The 20,455-nt window shown below is 50.8% G+C and overlaps 2 protein-coding genes across 9 annotated transcripts in view; both read left to right on the forward strand.

Moving 5' to 3' along the window:
* The window catches only part of PIGQ (phosphatidylinositol glycan anchor biosynthesis class Q), a 37,263-nt gene extending 22,507 nt beyond the window's left edge, over window positions 1-14,756 (forward strand). For 4 of the 8 annotated variants that reach the window (XM_021529652.3, XM_085592588.1, XM_085592587.1 and 1 more), the window contains exons 8-11: window positions 864-944; window positions 1,906-2,020; window positions 5,958-6,019; window positions 10,259-14,756. In XM_021529652.3, the coding sequence (XP_021385327.3) occupies window positions 864-944; window positions 1,906-2,020; window positions 5,958-6,019; window positions 10,259-10,411 (411 nt within the window). In that variant the 3' untranslated portion in view covers window positions 10,412-14,756. The other 4 variants (XR_014958559.1, XM_085592584.1, XM_085592586.1 and 1 more) reach the window with 4 other exon arrangements.
* Window positions 14,757-19,155: 4,399 nt separating this feature from the next.
* RAB40C (RAB40C, member RAS oncogene family) overlaps window positions 19,156-20,455 on the forward strand; it is a 36,644-nt gene continuing 35,344 nt past the window's right edge. Inside the window, exon 1 of the mRNA XM_021529651.4 lies at window positions 19,156-19,548. Within this exon, the coding sequence (XP_021385326.3) occupies window positions 19,395-19,548 (154 nt within the window). The 5' untranslated portion in view covers window positions 19,156-19,394. The remainder of the gene's footprint in view (window positions 19,549-20,455) is intronic.

Genomic DNA, 20,455 nt, shown 5'->3' on the forward strand with positions numbered 1-20,455 from the left:
ATCCCGTAGCTGTGGTCCCTTTTTGCAGAGGTTGCAGTGGCCTGTGCTCCTGTGGTCTTTCTGATCTGGAAGTGGTGACTGGAAATAGAAGCGTCAGGTCCCTGTTTGGTATAAATCTGTATTCTCCCACTTGGAATTATTTAGACCTACGCCAACCGGGCTGGCCCAGAATAAAAATAACTTTTTCTGTGGGCAGTGAAGCTAATGACACCTGCTTCCTTAGGGATTTTCCTCCTTCATCCTCTCGATATTGCTCCTCCTCCAGCTTCTTTGTATCTCCCACCTTCCCACTGAGCAAGAGGCAGAATTCCTGTGGCTGGACAGCTCAGCCATTTGCTGTCTTGGGGAATGATTATCACCCAGATTCTGTCAGGTTTGCACCAGGTGCTTGCACTGCTAAAACAAGGAGAAACAAAAGTTGTTCTCAAGTCTTTCCAGAATTACCATTCAAATTACCACTTCTTTGTTATTTTCAACATTTTTCTGGTAAAATCTGATCAAAGGCTGTAAAACTTTTGGGGACTGAAAGTGGAAAAATTGCCAGATCACATAAATCTAGTTTCCTAAGGAAGCTGGCCTGAGACAGGAAATCTTAAATGTTGTCTGTAAAGAAAAGTGCTGTCAGGATCCAGTTTTTATTTGTCTTTCCAAATATACTCCCATAATAAGGATTTTTGAAGAAGGCCCAGTGAGAGGAGAAATGCTGAAAATATCCAAGGTAACAGCATTATTCACATAGGCAAGATAAAAACACATTAAGGAGTCCTGCAAACTTCCATTGCCTCAGAGTCTCCTATTTTTTATTTGTAATGTATTTTATTTTGCCATTGCTCTGCTCATGATTGTGTTTCTTTTTTCCCTAGTTATTTATTGGCACTTTGCTGTTCACAATCCTGCTGTTCCTCCTGCCTACAACTGCACTGTATTATTTGGTGTTTACCCTGGTAAGATTTAACCCTTGAAACAAGACAAACACTCTCAAACACTTCTGAGGTAGTAAAAAATGGTTTCCTAGACATTTATGGTCATCCATAAAGAAAATAAAAATGTTGGTGTCTTAGGAAGGATTCTCACACAGCTCATGTTTGTGGTTTTCCAAAGGGAATTCCCAGCAAATCCTGGCCAGCAGGACAAACTGTTCCCCTTTCTTTGTCTCAGAAGTTTGTATGTTTCCATCCACGTCCACAGCTATGGCCTCTCTAGTCTGATCCAGAACTTTTCAGGGAATTAACTTGCTGTATTTCATGTTTTCAGCAAGGCTTTCCTCAGAGGTTTGGACTTCTTTATTTTTCTTTTCTTGCCCCAGTATGACCAATCCTCTCCATGGTCTGCCTGGGGCTGAATTTTCCACAGACAGTGGCCATCACATGCTTTCAGCATCTTTTTTGAGCTCTCTCTTTTCAGATGAGCTTGGCAGCAGAAAATAACTGCAGTGTGACAAAAGGAGGTGTCTTAGGGACAGGAAGCACAGAGCAGAAAGCTAATTTCTGCCTGCTCTGCTCTTGCTTAAACTCTACAAGGGGTTTCTTCAGGCTGAAATGAGCTGTTGCAGCTCACTGTTGGAGAGAGGAAAATTTACATTCATTGGTACACAGTGATGGAATTGACTCGAAGTGGGAGAACTTAGGCTTCCTTTTCAACTGTGGCTGTTGAAAGTGGAATAGTTCTCATGTCCTTGCTGGTCACAACATCGCCAGCTGTAGGAGCTTCATTCAAGTTACCCCTTAAACCCAGATTGCTGAGGACCATTATGCAGGGTGTGCATGCTCAGCACTTCCAGACATCACACCCACTTTGGGAGGTCTTAGCTTAGCAGACAGAGTGCTAGATCCAAGCTCAGTTCAGGAATTTACAAGTGTTTAATCTCCTGTTTCCTGAGATGTTCTGTTAAACTGGTTTTTGTAGCTCCGGTTGCTGGTGGTGATTGTGCAGGGCCTCATACACTTGGTGGTGGACCTGATTGACTCCCTGCCTCTTTATTCCCTCATCCTTCGCCTCTGCAGATCCTACAGGCTTGCAGGTGAGTCCCTCAGCTCTGCCCCTGCAGCACTTCAAGCATTTTGCATTATGTGCTTGATTTTGGTGCACTGGGTCACTCCTGAATTGAGGATGCAGTGGGGGTAAGAAATGCCCCAAGTCTTGAGTTGTGCAGGTGTCCCTGCTGTGAACCAGTTCCTGCAAGGAGCAGGATGAGGATGTCAATGGAAAGAAATCTGGACCTGAAGCAGAATCAGGAGCACCTTTAGAAAGCCTCAGCCACTAAAAATTACATCCAAACAAGCACCATTTAAACAAGGTCATCTATTATTCCAGTTCCAGACTACCAGCTCAGGTAAAATTTCTGTGAGTCAGACCTGGCATGGAGCTGTGCCAAGGGAGGTTTACGCTGGATATCAGGAAAGGTTCTTCCCCTAGAGGATGCTGTGCACTGCCCCAAGGCTGCCAGAGCTCCAGGAGTGCTTGGACAATGCTCTCAGGGACAGGGTGGGATTGTTGGGGGTCTGTGCAGGGCCAGGAGCTGGACTGGGTGATCCTTGTGGGACCTTTCCCACTCAGGATATTCCATGATTCTGTGAAACAGAACTTTGGGTATTTGGGCCCTTAAACAAGCTAAATCACAAAAATACTTGAAATATCAGCTGTTCCAAAGGGTTGGATCTGCAGTGGTTGCAAATCAATGGAGCTCTTTCAATTCTATGCTGACTTTTACTGACTGAAGCCCTGGTGTTTGGATGAATTTCAAAGCTCTGGGCAGAGTTCAGATAATCATTCCCTTTTTGAGACTAATCTGTCACCATTTTGAAACCAGTCATTGTTTTTTCACTTTGGGTAACCATAAACCATGGCTGGCACCAGAGTCAGGACTCATTTTGGAATGCCTTTGACTGTCCACAGCTATGGTTGATCTAGTTACAGTCAAGCACATCTTAAATTATTATCTCCCATCCTTTTAAAGAGCATGCAGCAGGAATTTAGCATAGAAGAAAGAGCTTGATCATCAGTAAACCAAGGCCAGTCATCAAAGGCAGAGGAAGCTCGAGGCAACCTCAGCAGCTTTGTCTGCTGGAGCGCTGCCAGGCTCAGCTTTGGGAAGGTAGGGCTGAGCTGTGTTACCAACTCCTGCTTTTCCATGGGAGCCTTCAGCAGGTTCCTGTGAATTTCCTGGCAGAAGCACCTTAAACCCTTCAGGGCTGTCTTTGGGAACAGGAGATGTAGGGCAGAAGGAAATCTTGGTGGCACTGGGAAGTTTAAGACCATGATTTCCTTTAGGTTATGTAAGGGTTACTTCTCATTCCTGTTCAGCCAGGTGTCTGCTGCAGGAAACAAGCCCCCACCCAAGCAGGGGATTAACTTCTCAGCTATGTTCCTTAACTGGCACTGCAGTGCCCTGGTGCCTGAGAGAGGAAGAGGCATCTCTGAGCTTTCTGCAGCCTTTGTTCCTGCCCCAGTACAAATCCATGGCATGGCAACAGGAACAGATGGAGCAGTTGAATCCAACTCAAAGGATTTGAGAGAATACAAATCACATGGTGTCCTCACTGCTGAGGTGCTGCCTCCCTTGTCAGACTCCGAACTTGGAGAAGACATCCTCTGGCAGGTGTTAGGGCAACTGATTTTACAGGCACCAAGATGGTTCTACTAACATGAATGGATAGTTTTTGCTGGTAGGAAGGGGGTTGAGTTCAACTCAGTTCAGTTGTGGCATGTGGCCTCCAAGTTCTTTGACTCAGTATCTGAATTGACAAAATACTCCACTGATGAAGCCCAGGCCAGGGGTAAGTGAGTGATCCATCCACACACCAGAAACTAAATGCATTTTTTCTTTTCACACATCCAAAGTGAAATATTTATGACTTCTAAAAACTTTTTTTATCTAGATCACAGTTATGTCCTCTGTGTAACAGTTCTGTGCACCAGCTCAAGGGGTGCCACCCTGGTTGGGATGTGGATTCACAGCATGAAGAAAGGAACAGCAGGGGTTTCAGAGGTTTCAGACTGCTCACACACAAGTTACTAGCATTGTTGGATTGTGAACAGGCCAGCTCGTTTTTCCTGTACTTCCCTTTCCCAGCATTCACAGTGGAAATGTTGGAACAGGTTTTGTCATAGTCCTGTAGGACCTGCCACAATTGCTGGAATACAAACCCTCACTTGAGTGTGCTATCACGTGAAACAAAGCAAATGAATTCATGTCTTGAGCTCCCCTGTGCCATTGCTGATGCCTTTGTACAGGAAAAGCAGACCCCTGAGCTCTGGAGCTGGCTGGAAGTCACAGAATAGTTTGGGGTTCTTCTGTGCTGAAGTGATCTGCAGGAGCCTGAGCCTTCCTGCTCTTCCCATGAGGAGGGAACTGCTCAGAGTCCTGAGCACTGCAGTCATCTGCAGGACATTCTAAAATGAATTTATAGCCTTTTTGTGCTCATATTTTCTTAGGAGTTTAAGGCTCTTGAGCAATTAAATAATCAAACTAAGAAAGTGTTAGCTTGCAGCTTTAGAAGGGAGGAGTGTGGCCAGGACCTACAGAAGCAGCATTTGCTGGGATAATGGACTGTTCCTGGGGTAAGATTCCAGAGTGCCCAGCCACATATCTGAACCCTCAGTGCCTGCTTGTTTCTGTCTCTCTCTGACAAAGTCTGCCAGAAAAGTAGTTCCTGGAATGGCTTAGACACTTCCTCATAGCCAAAGCTCTGTGAATCACATTGAGCACTTTGGTCATCCAGCATATTTGATTGTTGAGGCCCAGGGTACTCAAACATCTATTTCAAGCCACTGGGAAAGTCCCTCTATCAATATAATCCAGCAAAATGCAGATAAATCCCTCCTGTCCTGGACAGAAAAAGTTTTATGATTTGGGGAGAGAGTTTAAAGCAGAGCTGTGTGCTAGAGAAGAGCATTTTGTCCCAGGAGTGAACTGTATGATTTTAATTAATTCAAAGCTTGAGGAAAAAGAGAAAACATTTTTGTTTTTCAGTGTTCAAGAGTCATAGAGATACTGCAGCAATGGCACTTACAATGGTGAGGAGTTTTATTCTGTTTGTGCTTCTGTCAGTGTTTGATCTGTGCCTTAGTCTTCTCTCATCTTCTTACCTGCAGGAAAGAATAGCAGGCCATGCTTGGCTGGAACAGGTTTGCAGAGCTGGATTGGTGATTTTATTTCTGTGAAGTAATTTAACATCTTTGCAAGAAAAATGCCTCTCTGGTCCAAGCTGTTACCTTTGAAACATTGTATTAAATTTGTGTGTGCACTGTGTCACCCTTGGCATCCAAAATCTTTCCTATTTATCTTTACAGTATTGGCAATGAGGCAAATCCAAGAGAAAATAGGAAAGTGGTAGGTTTGATGGGGTTAGCCTCTTAAAAACATGTGGATGCTGGAATTAATGGTCAGGGATTGCTTTGAAATGTTTTAATGCTTTCAGGTCAGCCACTTCCCTCCCTCAGCCTGAAAGAGGGACAGATTTGCACATGTGCTCTGTCCACATGAGCACAAATTAAAGACAGGCTCTCTGTCTACTGCTAACATGGAGTTCCCATTCTGATAGAAATTTGGGAAATTTGGAAGGTTTTTCCAGTCCCTCTATCATCTTCAGGTCCGGCTGGCTGATTTCTAGGCTTTGTACTTGCTCTAGAACTGAGTTTACAAGCTGAAGGTGGGAGTGATTACTTTTAATGGAGCTGTGTCATTAGGCTTAAAGCATTTTAGAGACAATACATACTTCCTGTTGAAAACGAGGAATGTTCTCAAATCCAGAAAGGTTGAAGAGAGTTTCTAGGGAATCAGTGCTCAGCTAACAGCACTGGGCAGCAAATTCATGGTCTGTGCTCCAGGCATTGAACCATGGAACCTCCTGAGTGAGAAAGGACCACAAGGATCATCGAGTCCAACTCCTGGCCCTGCACAGGACACCCCAACAATCCCACCATGTGTTTGCTTTCCTTGTTTTGTGTCTTTGCAGCTGGGGTAAAGTTCAGAGTCCTTGAGCAGCAGGATGGAAAACCTTTGCGTCTCCTTATGCAGGTAAGGCCCCCGTGCCTTCCCCCAGAGTGACCCCAGTCCATCTGTGCTGCTCCTGCTGAAAGGCTCCACTTCAACATTAATAGCTGTAAAATGCTGAAACAAGGGAAATAATCTCGTGTTGCTGTGGCTGGCTGCTGCTATCTGTGCTTTTTGGTGCCCTGCTTGTGTCCTGTGTTTGGAGGAAGTGCAGTGCCCTGGATGGTGTGAAGAGAAATGTAGAAGTGGAGTAGGAAAAACACAGAGCTGTGTTACTTCTGGGATTAAGACCTCATGCCATTATCACCTCCTGGCTCTGTGCAGCTTCATGTGATAATTGCTGAACACTAGGAGAAGCAAAGGAAGTCATTTAAACCATCCAGAATGAAGCAGCAGGAAAAACTCTTCCCCTCCAGTGGTGCTGGAAAGCCTTGGCTGCTCCATGAGGCCAAGGACAAGAGCCTGGGCAAGATGAGAGAGGAAAGAGCCTCCTGCTTTTCTCCAGGATTGCCCTGGTGAGGGGTATAGGTAAAGTGCTTTTGTAACCCCCCATTCCCACGCTCTGGCATCAAAGATACTAAAGGAAATTATCTTCTGAAAAGAAATGAAGTGTTGGCAGCAGGGAAGTTCTCCTTACACTTTCAGGAGTGAAATTTCCATCTCCTGACCCAGCAGAAACACAGCCAGGTCCCAGGGAGGCTTTTCTTGCACTCTGCAGCCTAAAGAGGAGAGGCTGTCAGTAGTGTATAATACTTATAAAAGCACTTGGATACTGGGGGAGTGTGTGGGAAGGATTTAACTGCAGCTTCCCAGTCCTTTTGCTTTTTTCACCACCAGTCCCACTCTATTTCAGCAAAGGTCAGGCTAGCAGGGAACCAGCAAACCAGCTCGTAGCAATTCTAGAGGGAATCCCTTCTACAGATGTCTTCTAGGGCAAAAGTAGCATTCTCTAAGCAAGCTGTCTTCCCAGCTCCTGCCTTTCAGTAGGATAGTGGTGTAAGAACCAAAATCTGCCATCCTCCGTGGCCAGGAGATTCCAGAAAAAGGAAACCAGACACCAGAGATGAGGCATAGGAGCTGCTGAGCAGAGCCTTTGGCATCAGTATGTGTGAGAGGTGAGGTGGATGGAGTCTCCAGAGAAAAAAGGCCATGACTTAAAGAGCAAAGGCAGTGAGTCATATGACTATGATGAATTTTCCTTGGACCACTGCAGGAAGATCCATTTTCTATCTGGAATATAGCACAAGTCATCACCTCAAGAGTTGGAAGTGCTGCTGTAGATGTCTGTCCCAGCCTTCTGTTCCAATAATAATGAGCAGACAGTCAGAAAAGGCACTTTTTTTGCTCTCTTTATGCTGGTGGAAATGAAAAATGGGCTTGTGTCAGAAATCCTGCTGAATATCCCACTTTCTGATAGGCTTTTGGAGAAGGTAATCTAAAAAAACTATTTTTAAGTGAAATTCTTATTTATTGTACACAGTGATGTGCCTTTCTTGAGAATCTGCAGTGGCTTTTCCCCTCTCTGTGTGGAAGCCCTCTTGGAGCAGTGCCTGGTGGAAGTCAGGCTGGATGCATGGACCTACACCCAAAATAATTGCAGCTGTAGGTGATAGTCTGAGCTGTCCTGTGGGGCACTGGGAATGGATTATAAATCAATAATGCTGGCTTTGAGCATTCCCAAGCAGCTTCTGGTTCAGCCAAGGGATTATTTTTGATTTTTAAGATAGTGCCTCTGGAATGCAAAGTCCAGACCCTGGAGGGGGGCAGAAGGTGGGGGATGATATTTCCATTTCAAATGCTACTTATTATTCTTCAGGAAGTCTTACATAGGTCAGTATTTTCATTAGTGTTTAAAGTAATTTCTTTAGCTGCACAAGAAGAAATCTTTCTGGCAGTGTGGCTCAATAGAACTGATAGCCCATGGAGAAAACTGGCATTAAACTGAAGGACAGCAGGTCTGGAGTAGATATGAGGAAAAAATTCTTCCCTGTGAGGGTGCTGAGGCCCTGGCACAGGGCGCCCAGAGAAGCTGTGGCAGCCCCTGGATTCCTGGCAGTGCCCAAGGCCAGGCTGGACAGGGCTTGGAGCAGCCTGGGACAGTGGGAGGTGTCCCTGCCCATGGCAGGGGTGGAACAAGATGGGCTTTAAGGTTCCTTCTGACCCAAACAGTCTGAGATTTTGGGATTCTAGGTCACAATGAGTTTGATCCATTCATGTACCTTCTGCTGAAAGTCTTATCTTCTGCAGCAATTGCTTTGGAAAGGGTTAAACAGCAGAGGAAGGGAAAAGGGAACAGCTCCATTAGGATGGATATTCTAGCAGGGTTTATTATATCTTTGACCTACAGAACTTTCATAAGGGGAACAAATATTGCCTCTTCCCTAATAATGAGTTTTGCCTGTTTGCTTCCATTTATACCAGAAGAGGCAGGGACGTGAATTGCTCTGGATATAAGAAGCTCTGGTTATTGCAGTGGCCAGTGTTGCCCCTGGGTATCACCACTCTACCCAGAGATGCTTCTCAACAAGAAATGTTTTGTGCAGACCTTCCAGCCCACACAGCTAGTAGCCAAAGGAGCACACACTGTGTCTCTCCCTTGTAGAGCAGCAGTTCCTGTCCTCCTCCCCCAGCATGTTTGCACTTCAGACACTCTGCTTTGCCTACAGCTGATGAAATGGGCAGAAATTAGTTACACAGGTTTTACAGTTGTTAGTGCTGGGGATAGGTTTCTTTGGCCTTCCCCCACCCCATTTATTCTATTTTATAATTTTCCCTGCAATCAGCTGCCTTGGCCTTTTTCCTGAACTTCCTATGGATGCTTCTGTGTATAGGCATTTCCCCCTTCTGTTTGAGCAATCTTGTACTTTGAAACTAATTTGACAAAGGTCTCTAGGATTAGTTCTAATGAACTCTTAGCTCAACCCTGCTTTCCAAGAGCTCAATTTCTGTAGACATTAGGGGTTCATCCCTCACCACTCCATGAGCTCCAAGCAGTTAGTGGACAAAAAAAAAATATTCAGCTTTAACCAAGAAGTGACTATGTGCATAGGTTTGCTGTCTCTCTTTCCTTTTGTGGCTGGATTCTGTGCTGTGAATTACAGTCTCCTTTCCCAGAGCTGCCTGGTTGGTTCCAGCAGAGCTGAACCCTTTTACAGAGAAGGATGTCCTTCCATTTCTCTCCACTGACCAAGCTTTCCCTGCCTCTGTAAGTCCCCACCCCCGGCATCCCTCATGGTCTGTGCTCTGAGCCCCACCATTTCTGTGCCATCTTTTTTGGTCCTTTGGAGGCTGTGCATCCTTTTCATGCATCAGGTCTTGGCCACACTGGATCCATCTTGTGGACTTCACCTGTCTCCCTACCCTGAATGCTTCACTGGGATGAGCATTTCCAAGGTCTGACATGCTTCTGTCACCCCTTGTACAGTAAATGTGTCTGTTCACATCCCTGTCTTAAAAAGGTCAATGCAGCAGCTGGGGACCATGAGCAGAACTTTTGTAGGCACAGACTTGGGGTAGTGATTGAAATCAAATTAAAATTATTAACTCAGCCAAGGAGACTTAATTGAAAATGGTAATGAGGAGCTCTGTGGTGTGATCTTGTCATGCTAGGACTTGGTTCCACTGGGTGGTTTCAGGTGATACCAGGTTTAACTTAACACACAGCTGTGGGCTGAGGGCTCGTAGCAGGTACAGCTAAACTGGTCTATTCCAGAGGAGTTCCTGGAGTCCCAGTAGATTCCCAGTGCAGCACTAGATGTAGATTTAAATTGGGTATTAGGAAACATTTCTTCACAGGAAGGGTGATGAGATGCTGGCACTGCTGCCCCGAGCGGTGGTGGAATCACCATCCCTGGAGATGTTCACAAGCAGTGTGGATGTGGCATTTGGGGCATGGGCTAGTGGTGGCTTTGGCAGTGCTGGGTCAAGGGTTGGACTCAATGATCTTAAAGGTCTTCTCCAAACTAAAAAATTCCATGACTCTGTGATTCTGCTGCTGTCTGGTGTCTTCAGCTGCTGTGTCCTCCACTCTGGTGTGTAACACACTCCCCTCTCATTCCCCCAGCTCTCCTGCTGGCTCCTGGTTCTTGTCTGCCCCTCTGCTTGGGAATGATTCTAATAGCACCCCTTGCCAAGCTCAATTTGTTCACGTTGGGGGATGTTGAAGAAGGATTAGCAGCCTTAGCAAGCCAGGGAGGGATTCTGATGCTGTGTGAGGAGCAGGACTGATGCTTTCCTTGCTGCTGTCCCTCTTTCTCCACACAGATCAACCCCCTCTCCTACGGAGCTGTGGTTCAGACGTACAGACTGCCCACCTACAGCTGCTATCCCAGGGACTCCTGGGCATCTCTCTGCAAGAAACTGTTCCTTGGAGAGCTCATCTACCCTTGGAAACACAAAGGAGACAAGCAGAACTAAAGACAGTGAAAGAACCTAGGAACTGGACCTGAAAAACATACTGGCTCCTAATGCTTTGGGACCAAAGGCTGCTCAGAGCCAGCAACCGCTCCATCCCTTTAAATAGATTTTGGTAACATAGGAAGGGCTGAATTTTTAAAGGCAAGTATTTTTAAACATTATTTTTTCAACTTTCTCTTCCCCTACACTGTGTTTGTATATTATGCTAATGATTATTTTGGAAGCAAGAAGTTAAACCAAGTCAGTGCCTCATGAAACCAGAGCTCAGTGTCGTGGAGGGAGAACCTCCCAAATGGGTTGGTGATTAATTTCTCCTTCCGTGTCACAGGAAGGATGAATGGTGATGAATTTCTCCTCCCAGCTCACAGGGCCATAGCAAATCAGCCCCTCAGGTGGTTCAGAGCCACAGTGCTGTGGTGCCTTCAGCCAGAGCATGTTTTGGACCTTTTATGCTTCATCCTTCAAGCCAGCTGATCAAAACCATGTGGAGAATCAGCTCGTGGAGTCCTACACCGAAAACTGAACAGCTGGGTGTCTGAGTTCATGGGCTGTCTATTAATTTCTTTTGAGAAGAGCTTGCACTCACCCTCACTGCAGCACCAGAGGAGGTGTTGTAGGAGCAAGGCTGGAGGCACAGAAGCACAGACTGTTTTATCACGATTCTGTGATTTCTCTTAGGAGAGTCGTTTGCTTTGGATACATTTCCAAAGTGCATGAGTGCTTGGCTTTCCATGTCCTGGTCTCATTTTGATGTGTCTCCTATTCTCTCTCTTGGAACGGGTGCCTGTGCACTGGAGGATGTCCCACTAGGCATGCAGTGGTTGTGTCAAATTTAAATACAGGCCTTACCCAAAGTACACTTCTTCCAGCTCTGCTCATTCCTCTGCCCCAGCTCAATCAAGGAGTCGGTGTCATTGTATCCTGCTTTTTGTACTGGCAGGTGAGGGCTGTGCTGGATCCATTCCCTTTTCCCCTGGCTGGCCAAGGAACCAAGGATGGAGGAGGAAGAGGAGAAGGTGCAGTGGCTGCAATGCCCAGCCCTTCTCTGAATGGCTACCTCTGTATTCCAGTGGGCATTGGCAGGGCAAGGTGCTCTGGGGCTTTAGGAGCCTTCAGTCAGCACTCCCAGCAAGAGGGTCAGGGTTTCCTACCTCAGCCCTGTGTCTCATCCATGTGCTGGCAGCTGTCACAGGAGAGAAGGATTAAGCCCCCGCTGCTTTAGGACATCCCTGGCCAGATGTATTTGGGTGGTCTGGAGCTGCTAAAAGCCCCTCATTGTGCAGTCACTGTCCCTACAGACATAGCCTGAGCAGGAGAAGAAGAAGCTCTGCAGGCAGGTGCATAGTCCAGACATTCCTTAGCAGGCAAAGCTCCAAGGTCTTTGAATTTGTTAGGGACATGTGAGGGAAGCAGGACTACATGGGCACTACATTATGCCCTGTCACCTTGAGCCAGGGCAAATCACTGGGGAAAGCCAGTGTGGCAAAGCTCCCCTCACCAGCTCCCCTCACCCAGCCCATCTGGCTGGGACATCCCTGCCTGCAGAAACTGCAGAGAGCTTGTTCATTGATGATCCATGCTTAAAACTCCTGTGCAGCATTTTCTTGTCTTGGAACAATCACTACCTGAGGAAATCTCTGCACTCCAGGTGGGAATAACTGCAGGCTGTGATGCATTTAGTGGATGAATGGTCTAAATAACATTTTCACTTCAGCTGAAGTCAGAGTCATAAGCCCCATCCTCACCTGGCACTGAGCAGAGCAGGTTTATACCTTACCTCCCTCTCATCTTTCCCGTGGAGCTCCTAAATGATATCCCCTGGTTCCTCCCACACCTGCACAGTTCAGTTTGCTGACTGCTGTGAGAAACTTTGTTGTTTTTGGTCTTGTGAAAGTAATGATTCTAATATCCTGGCTTTTAAAATCTTTCTGTGGGACCAGACAGTTCATGACGGTCCTAATCGTGGTACTTTGGGTTCAAATGCCATGAGAGCCCCAGCGACAGCACAGAGCCATGAAAACCAGCAGCTCTGACCTATTGGGAACCTGCCAGATTTATCAGATGTTCCAGTGTTGGGTTTGTTTACTAAGGGCTGATACTGACTCTGGGGTGGGGAAATACCAAACCGAGAAAAAGCTCCTCCTCAAACCTGAGATCCTGAGTCTTCTGCAACAGAGAACCTTGAGCAGCCCAGCTGGGCAGTGTCAGCTCCTTGTGGTTGCAGTTCTCCTGTGTCACCCAGAGCTGGTGCCTGAGCTGCCTCTCTGCTCCTTGCACTGGGTGTTCTCCTGGCCTGCAATGGTATCTGAGCATCTGAGTTGCTTCTGCTGGATGTTTGCCATGTCTCTCCTCTTCCTTTCCAGTCCCTGCTGTGAAAGAGTCTTCCCCCACCCTTTTCCGACTCTGTGCAGAGACATTACAACAGTGTAGCAGACATCCTGCTCAAGAGCACTTGACCTTATGTCATCTCTCTAATTAGAAGTTAGGATCAGCCTCATCTTCCACAGCAGCACAGACTGGCCCAGTGCTGGCATTTCCTCAGGGAAGAGGCTGCTAGTAAGGCTCTGGCTCTGATTTATCCTCAGATCCATATTATCCAGAGCAGCCCTTGGATGAGAAGTAGTTAAAAATTCCAGATCACCCATTCCTACCACACACCCCTTATAGCAGGCAGCACACAGGCTTTGCCAGCCATCAGTCAAAGACTTTAGTCTTACAGACTCTTTTAAATACTGCATTTCTTTATTATTATTTCCACCCACCTTTTGGTTCCCAGTGCTACCACAAACCCCCTCTTTACTTAGGCAGGGGTGTTGTGAAGGAAAATGTGATTCACTGTGTGAAAAACTCTATGCTAGAGAGAAATTCTGCCTTGGAGAAATACTTTCTTCCCCTAAGCAGGACAACATGTGACAATGCTGAAAGGAAACCTCAGTACTTACACTGCACTGAAGGCATTGGTTATGGGTTTGGGAGTTTTCCCTGATGCTGCAGCTGACCTGTGCCCTGTTCAGACTCACACAAAGACTCTTGCCGAAATGTACAGTAGTGAAAGGCAGGGAAATCTGCATTTCACCCTGCAGAGAACGAGCTGCTTTCCTTCTGGCCCATGCTGCCTCTTCCTGCTGCTCCAACACCATCTTCTTCCTTAACTCTAGCCCTCAGTGATTTACCCTTTATGCTTAGACCTGCTGGTGACACCATCACAGGAAACTGGTGGAGGTTGTGATCGTCTGGTCCAGCTCCTGCTCCTGCAGGGTCACCCAAGGCTGGTTGCCCAGGACTGTGTCCAGATGGCTTTGGGATATCTCCAAGGATGGCAACTCCAACCCCTCCCTGGACAACCTGTACCAGTGGTTGATCACCCCCACAGTAAAAAGGTGTTCCCTGCTCTCAGGCAGGGTTTGATGTGTTTCAGTTCATGTCTCTTGTCCTGGTGTTGTGCAGAGCTCAGCAACGCCCTAACTCAGATTGCCTCAGTGAATGTGAACATTAGCAGTCCATGTCATCTCTGCTCCTGTTCCTCCTCTTCAGGCACTGCTCAGCAGCCCCTTTGCCTTTTGGGGGCTAAAGCCTTGCTTAGGGGGGTGCCTGTGCATTGACTCGGATCCCTTATCTGCTCCTTGGTCCTTTTCTGGACTTGGTAGCAGAGAGCCCTTTCTCTCCAGTCACATTGCTGTCTGTGCTGAGCTCACAGTGGGAGCTCTGGGAGCTTGAGCAGCAGAACCCCAAACCTGGCAGTGTTTGGAACAGCCTAGAGTGTGGAACCCTGGGGCTCTGCAGGGTGAGTGTGCTGTGCATACACAGGGGACAGGTCTGGATCTCAGCTGATCTTCCACATGACAGGAGGCCACAGGGCTTCCCAGCTGGATTGGGAGTTTTGGGTGCAGGATAAACTTGTTCAGAGCAACCCAAGCCCCATGTGAGCAGCTGATCTGCCTTCTGGATGAGAACAGAGTGCTCACCACCTTTGCCTCTGGCTCACCATTTTGCATTGGGAGTTGCTGCAAGAGTCTGTCGCCTTTGGCTCCAGCCCTTATCCACGCCTGGGCCTCAAACCAGGAATGCTCAGAGTCCCCCTTTACCATCTCAGCAAGTTAATATGAGGAATGTTCCTACACTGATGCCCCTGCATTCCCAGGCAGTAGTGGGGCTGGGAGCAGTGGAGGTGTTTGGGGGAAGCTGCAGAACCCAGACCCAGCTCAGGGCAGGGACAGACTGCAGCTCCTCTGCCATCCACTGTTATTTAACATCTGGAACTGGGGAAGTTCATGAGAACGTGACAGTTCTTGTAATCAATCCTTCTCACAGTGTTTTCTGGTTTTGAGTAAAGTATTATAAAAGAGCACTGACTCATTGAGAGTTTCATTAAAAGTGTGTGTTTGTGAGTGAGGTTTGGCAAGGAAGTTAAAACCTACTGTGCATTTCTCCTTCCCTCACGTGAGCCACCAGGCGTTCAGCAGGAGCAAAGTGCTCCCACACAGTGACACAGTGTTTGTTTTAAATGTCACCAGTAGTCCCAGCTGAAGGTGACTTCCTTCCCACTGCAGCCCTGATGTGAAACACAGGTTGGAGATGTGAAACACAGGCCAGTCCCATGCACCAGTCCAGGAACAAGCCCTGCTCAGGAACCACACTGGCTTCAGGCTCATCACAGCTCCAGTGCTGCAGGCAGGAGTGCTGGGAAGAGCAGTGACAATGCCAGCAAAGCCAGTTGCAGCAGGGATGAGGGATGCTGCACATTCATTCCAGTGCTTGTGTGCAAGTTCAGAGATGGAGAGCTTTGTTCTAATTACAGGTTTTATTGGTTAATTCAACCTTTTAATCAAAACTTAAATTGATTTTGATTACTCCAGAATAAAGATGATAGGAGGAAAATCCAGCCCATACCTCTAGTTTGACTTGCTGCTGAGCACAGTGTGGCTGTCAGCAGCACAGGGATGGGGCAGGGTGGCTGCTAGAGGCTCAGCTGATCCAGTTCATCCCCATCCCAGGGCCTGGCTGGGCAGTTCCCAAACCTCTGCTCTCACACACGGGTATTTCAGCATTTGTCCAGCTGTAATTGTTCTGCCAAGGCCAAACCACAAAGCTTGTGCAAGGAGGAGTCAATGAATGCCACCTCAAGCCTGGGAGATGGTTGGAGTGATGCTCCTCCAGCTCTGGGTGCTCCTGTGATCCAGAGGGGGGTTCCTTGGCGTCACATGAGCCTGCCCATGTGGCGTGCTCAGTGTGAGGGGCAGGACAGGGGACAAGCCCCTGCAGCACAGCACAATCCGAGCAGGAGCCCAAGCTGAGCCTGGGAATGATGAGTCCTTCTGGCCACTCCTTCCCTCCTCACAGCAGAGCAGTCACTCCCTTGAATTCCATTCCTTTCTCCTTTGCCCTTTTCCAGCTGAATGCATGGCTGTGGCTGATTTCCCACATTGCAGCAAGCCCCTGCCAAGCTCACCCCTCTGCCAGGAGCCTCTACCAGGATTGCCCCTCTCACCACAATTCCCACCTGTCTGGGCTCTGGTTTCACCATCCCACCAAAGACAAGAAATTCCTGGAATGAGCGAGCCATGAACAGGACTTTGGCTGGCCCTGTGGAGTGGCAGGACTGAGACCCAGAGGCTGAGAGATAAAATTGAGGAGATTCCTGCCCATCCTCCTCCTGTCCACTTGCACTGCTTTGGATCCATTGGACTGTTGGACAGAAATGAGGCTTTTCTCCCCTCCTGGGCAAAACAAACATCCCCAGGTCGCCCCTCTCCCTTCCCCTGCCCTGCTCACCAGCCTGTGCCCTGGAGTGGATGTTTCCCCACAGGCTTTACCTCCAAGCCCCTCTGCCCCGGGAATGCAGTGGCTGCAGGAGGACATCTGCTCTTTGGGTTTGCTTTAGGTGCTCTTTGGGTTTGTTTTAGCTGCTCTTTGGGTTTGCTTTAGCTGCTCTTTGGGTTTGCTTTAGGTGCTCTTTGGGTTTGCTTTAGCCGCTGTTTTGTTTTCCTCTGTCAGTGCCCTCTCTGTGCTTTGGGAGCAGCCATGGGAGCTGGGAGAGGGCACACAGGGGGGCTGTGTTTGGCCCCTGCCAGTGCAGAAGCCAAACTGAGCAGCTGAGGATGAGGATCCCCTTGGCCCATAGGACACAAACCCCTCACCAGAAGAGGCCCCTAAAGGGATCACAGCTTGTGGCTCCAGGGCAGCACAGGAGCTCGAGCTCTCAGGCTGTGGGAGAGGGAGCCAGGCTGAGACCACCAAAGAGGGGCCAGACCCCCCTCCCTGTGAGTGTGGAGGGGGCAACTCTGGAGCAAGTCCAGGGAGCCCACGGAGATGTCCCAAGGGCTGGAACCTCTCTGCTCTGGGCCAGGCTGGGAGAGCTGGGGGTGCTCACCGGGAGAGAAGAAGGCTCCAGGGAGAGCTCAGAGCCCCTTCCAGGGCCTAAAGGGGCTCCGGGAGAGCTGGAGAGGGACTGGGGACAAGGGATGGAGGGACAGGACACAGGGAATGGCTCCCACTGCCAGAGGGCAGGGATGGATGGGATATTGGGAAGGAATTGTTCCCTGGGAGGGTGGGCAGGCCCTGGCACAGGGTGCCCAGAGCAGCTGTGGCTGCCCCTGGATCCCTGGTTGTGTCCAAGGCCGGGTTGGAGCAGCCTGGGGTGGTGGAAGGTGTCCCTGCCCATGGTAGGGGTGGGATGGGTGGTCTTTGAGGTCCCCTCCAGCACAAACCATTCTGTGACTCTATAAAAACATCCCACTTCAATCCATTCCCTCCCTTCTCCATCCATGAGTGACCCTGCCCTGCTTCCCAGCCAGCAGAGTTCCCCAAGGAGGATCCCACAGGATCTTTGCAGGCTGAGGGACATCTGTGGTGCTGGCAGGGCTGGGGAACGTGGCTCATTGAAACGGGATTCACTGGAAGCCTGAAGCTGGGAACATGGATGGAGTGCCTAGCTCTGGAAAGATGAGCAAGATGCTTTGTTCAGCACAGGGATTTATTTGTCAGCAATGACAGCAGGGATCCTCCACACCTTCCCATTGGGAATCCCCTGCAACTGGGTTTGGGAGCGGTTCCTCAGCGATGTCACACCAATGCCAAGGGATTCCAGTGAGAGCATCCAGGAGTCCTGGCTACAGGCTCAGCCTGGCACCCACAGCCCCACTGCTGTCCCCATTCCCTGGGGACATGCTGGATGTCACCATGGCTGCCCCCTGCCCCACCAACAATGGAGTGCACACACTTCCCTACCCAAGAACCCACTGCCTGCCATGAAATGGATGATCACCCACCTGGATGCCCCCAAACTGTAGGTGGCCCTCTTTCTGGATGCCCACCCCAGATCTAGAGGAGGACTCCTGTATGCCCTCCCTCCCTACCTCCCACGTACCCACCCACCTGGACATCTCTCACATCTGGATGTCCCCGAGTCCTGGGTGCTGCCTCTTCTTGGGTGCCCCACACATCTGGATGTGCTCCATCTATGTGCGCCTCCCATCTGGATGCTTAGCTCATATCTGGATGCCCCCCCAATCCCGGATGACCCCTGGGTGCCCCACACACACGGATGTTCCCCAACCCCGGTCCCCAATCCAGGTCCCCAGTCCCAGTTCCCCAATCCCAGTCCCCAATCCCAGTTCCCCTGTCCCGGTCCCCAATCCCGGTTCCCCAATCCCAGTCCCCCAATCCCAGTTCCCCAGTCCCGGGTCCCCAATCCCAGTACCCCTATCCCAGTTCCCCCATCCTGGTCCCCAATCCCGGTCCCCAATCCCAGTACCCCTATCCCGGTCCCCAATCCCGGTCCCCAGTCCCTGTCCCCAGTCCCTGTCCCCAGTCCCGGTCCCCAGTCCCAGTCCCCAGTCCCAGTTCCCCAATCCCGGTCCCCAATCCCAGTTCTGCAATCCCGGTCCCCAGTCCCAGTTCCCCAATCCCGGTCCCCAATCCCAGTTCTGCAATCCCGGTCCCCAGTCCCAGTTCCCCAGTCGCGGTCCCCAATCCCGGTCCCCAATTCCAGTTCCAGTTCCCCAATCCCAGTCCCCAATCCCGGGTCCCCAATCCCAGTTCCCCCATCCCGGTCCCCAATCCCAGTTCCCCTATCCCGGTCCCCAATCCCAGTTCCCCAGTCCCGGTCCCAGTTCTGCAATCCCGGTCCCCAATCCCAGTCCCCAATCCCGGGTCCCCAATCCCAGTTCCCCCATCCTGGTCCCCAATCCCGGTCCCCAATCCCAGTTCCCAATCCCAGTACCCCTATCCCGGTCCCCAATCCCAGTTCTGCAATCCCGGTCCCCAGTCCCAGTTCCCCAGTCGCGGTCCCCAATCCCGGTTCCCAATCCCAGTTCCAGTTCCCCAATCCCAGTTCCCCAATCCCGGTCCCCGGTCCCGGGTGCTTCTCCCCACGGCGGGTGCTCCCCCGCCCGACTCGCCATCCCATCATGCCCCACTTCCCGCAAGGCACGCCGGGAGCTGTAGTCCCCAGCCGTCCGCTGGCGTTCTCGGGGCGCGTCGGGGCGGGGCGCAGCTGATTGACATGCAACTAAGCCTATGGGCGCGGCGGATTTGTGGAGGAGGCGGGGCTATCTCTGATTGACGCACACCTTAGCCTATGGGAGCGGCGAGAGCGGGCCCGAGGCGCCTCCCGGGCTCGGGCGGACGCGTTGGGTCCGTGAGGCGGGGGCGGCCCTGCCCGGCTGAGGTGGGTGGCGGGACCTGGCGCTGCCCTGGCGCGGTGCTGCGGCCCGGCGGGGCGGAGCGGGCTCGGGGCCCGGCGGGGCGGCGGCGCTTTGTGCGAGTGGGAGGGCGGAGCGCAGCCGTGTCAGCGGCGGGGGCGCTGCGGGGCCGGGCCGGGTCGGGCCCTTCCTCCGCCTTCTCCTCCTCCTCCACCTCCTCCTCCGCCGCAGGTCCCAGCGCGGCCCCGGCGGAAGATGCGCGGCCGGCGGTGAGCGGCGGCGGGGCAGAGGCCGCAGCCCGAGGCTGGCGGGCGGAGGATGCGGGCCGGGCCGCCCCGCCGATGAGAGGCAGGATGGGCACCCAGGGCAGCCCGGTGAAGAGCTACGATTACCTGCTCAAGTTCCTGCTGGTCGGCGACAGCGACGTGGGGAAGGGGGAGATCCTGGAGAGCCTGCAGGACGGCGCCTCCGAGTCCCCCTACGCCTACAGCAACGGTAAGAGGGGCCGGGGGGCCGGGCCGCAGGACCCACATCGCTGTCACAGCCCTGCCGCTGTCACCTCCCCCCGCCATCGCTGTCACCCGCATCTCGCGGGGACCCCGAGGCCGGCACCCCAGCGCCGAGCTGGCGGGCAGGGAGGGGTTGTTTTGCTTTTCCTTTGTTTTTTTTTTTTTTTTTTTTTTTTTTGTTTTGTTTTTTTTTTTTTTTTTTCATTAACTGGGAGCTCAGCGCGTGGCAGGCAGCTCAGAGGCCTCCTCAGCTCCTTGAAATGCCCGAAATCTGGAGGAGACTGTGGGCAGAGGGGCTGGTGTGTGATGTAATCCCTGGATGCGCAGCCGGACCCTTCCCCAGCGGTCCCGCTCGCAGGGCAAGGCTCGCCTCCCTCTCCCCGGCTGCCACAAGGACCGAGCCGTTCCCAGAGGAAGCAGGAGCTGTAACAAAAGAACTGGAGCCTGATTCCCAGCCCAGCGGCGCTCTGGCTCGGTGGCTGTACCGGGAGCGGCCGGGTTGGCTGATCCACCTCCTGCCAGCGTCGAGGTTCCTAATGGAGCCCATGACAGACCATTAACTACTGTATCGCAAGACCGTAATTAAGAGCCAAGGAGTAGCGCTGTGCATTTCCTGCAGTTACGGTGTAGCACGGCCTGGCGGGGTGCGGGTCCCCCTGTGGGTTTCAATCTGTCATCCGTCCCTCTCCTCCGTGCCCGGTAACATCCCCGAGGGCTCAGACCCTGCATCACCGCTGCAGCCCAGGGCAGGAGCAGGTAATGCTGAGTTTTGCCTGTATCAGGAACCCGAGGGAATCGGGGGCTCCTTGGTGCTCTGCCCTGGCCAAATTTGGAGCATGCAGAGTGGTGTGGCTCCGACCACACTCGGTCCTGGGAGCCACCACCAGCTCCCC

Source organism: Lonchura striata, chromosome 14 (genome assembly GCF_050655825.1).
Source record: "Lonchura striata isolate lonStrDom1 chromosome 14, ASM5065582v1, whole genome shotgun sequence".
NCBI lineage: Eukaryota > Metazoa > Chordata > Aves > Passeriformes > Estrildidae > Lonchura > Lonchura striata.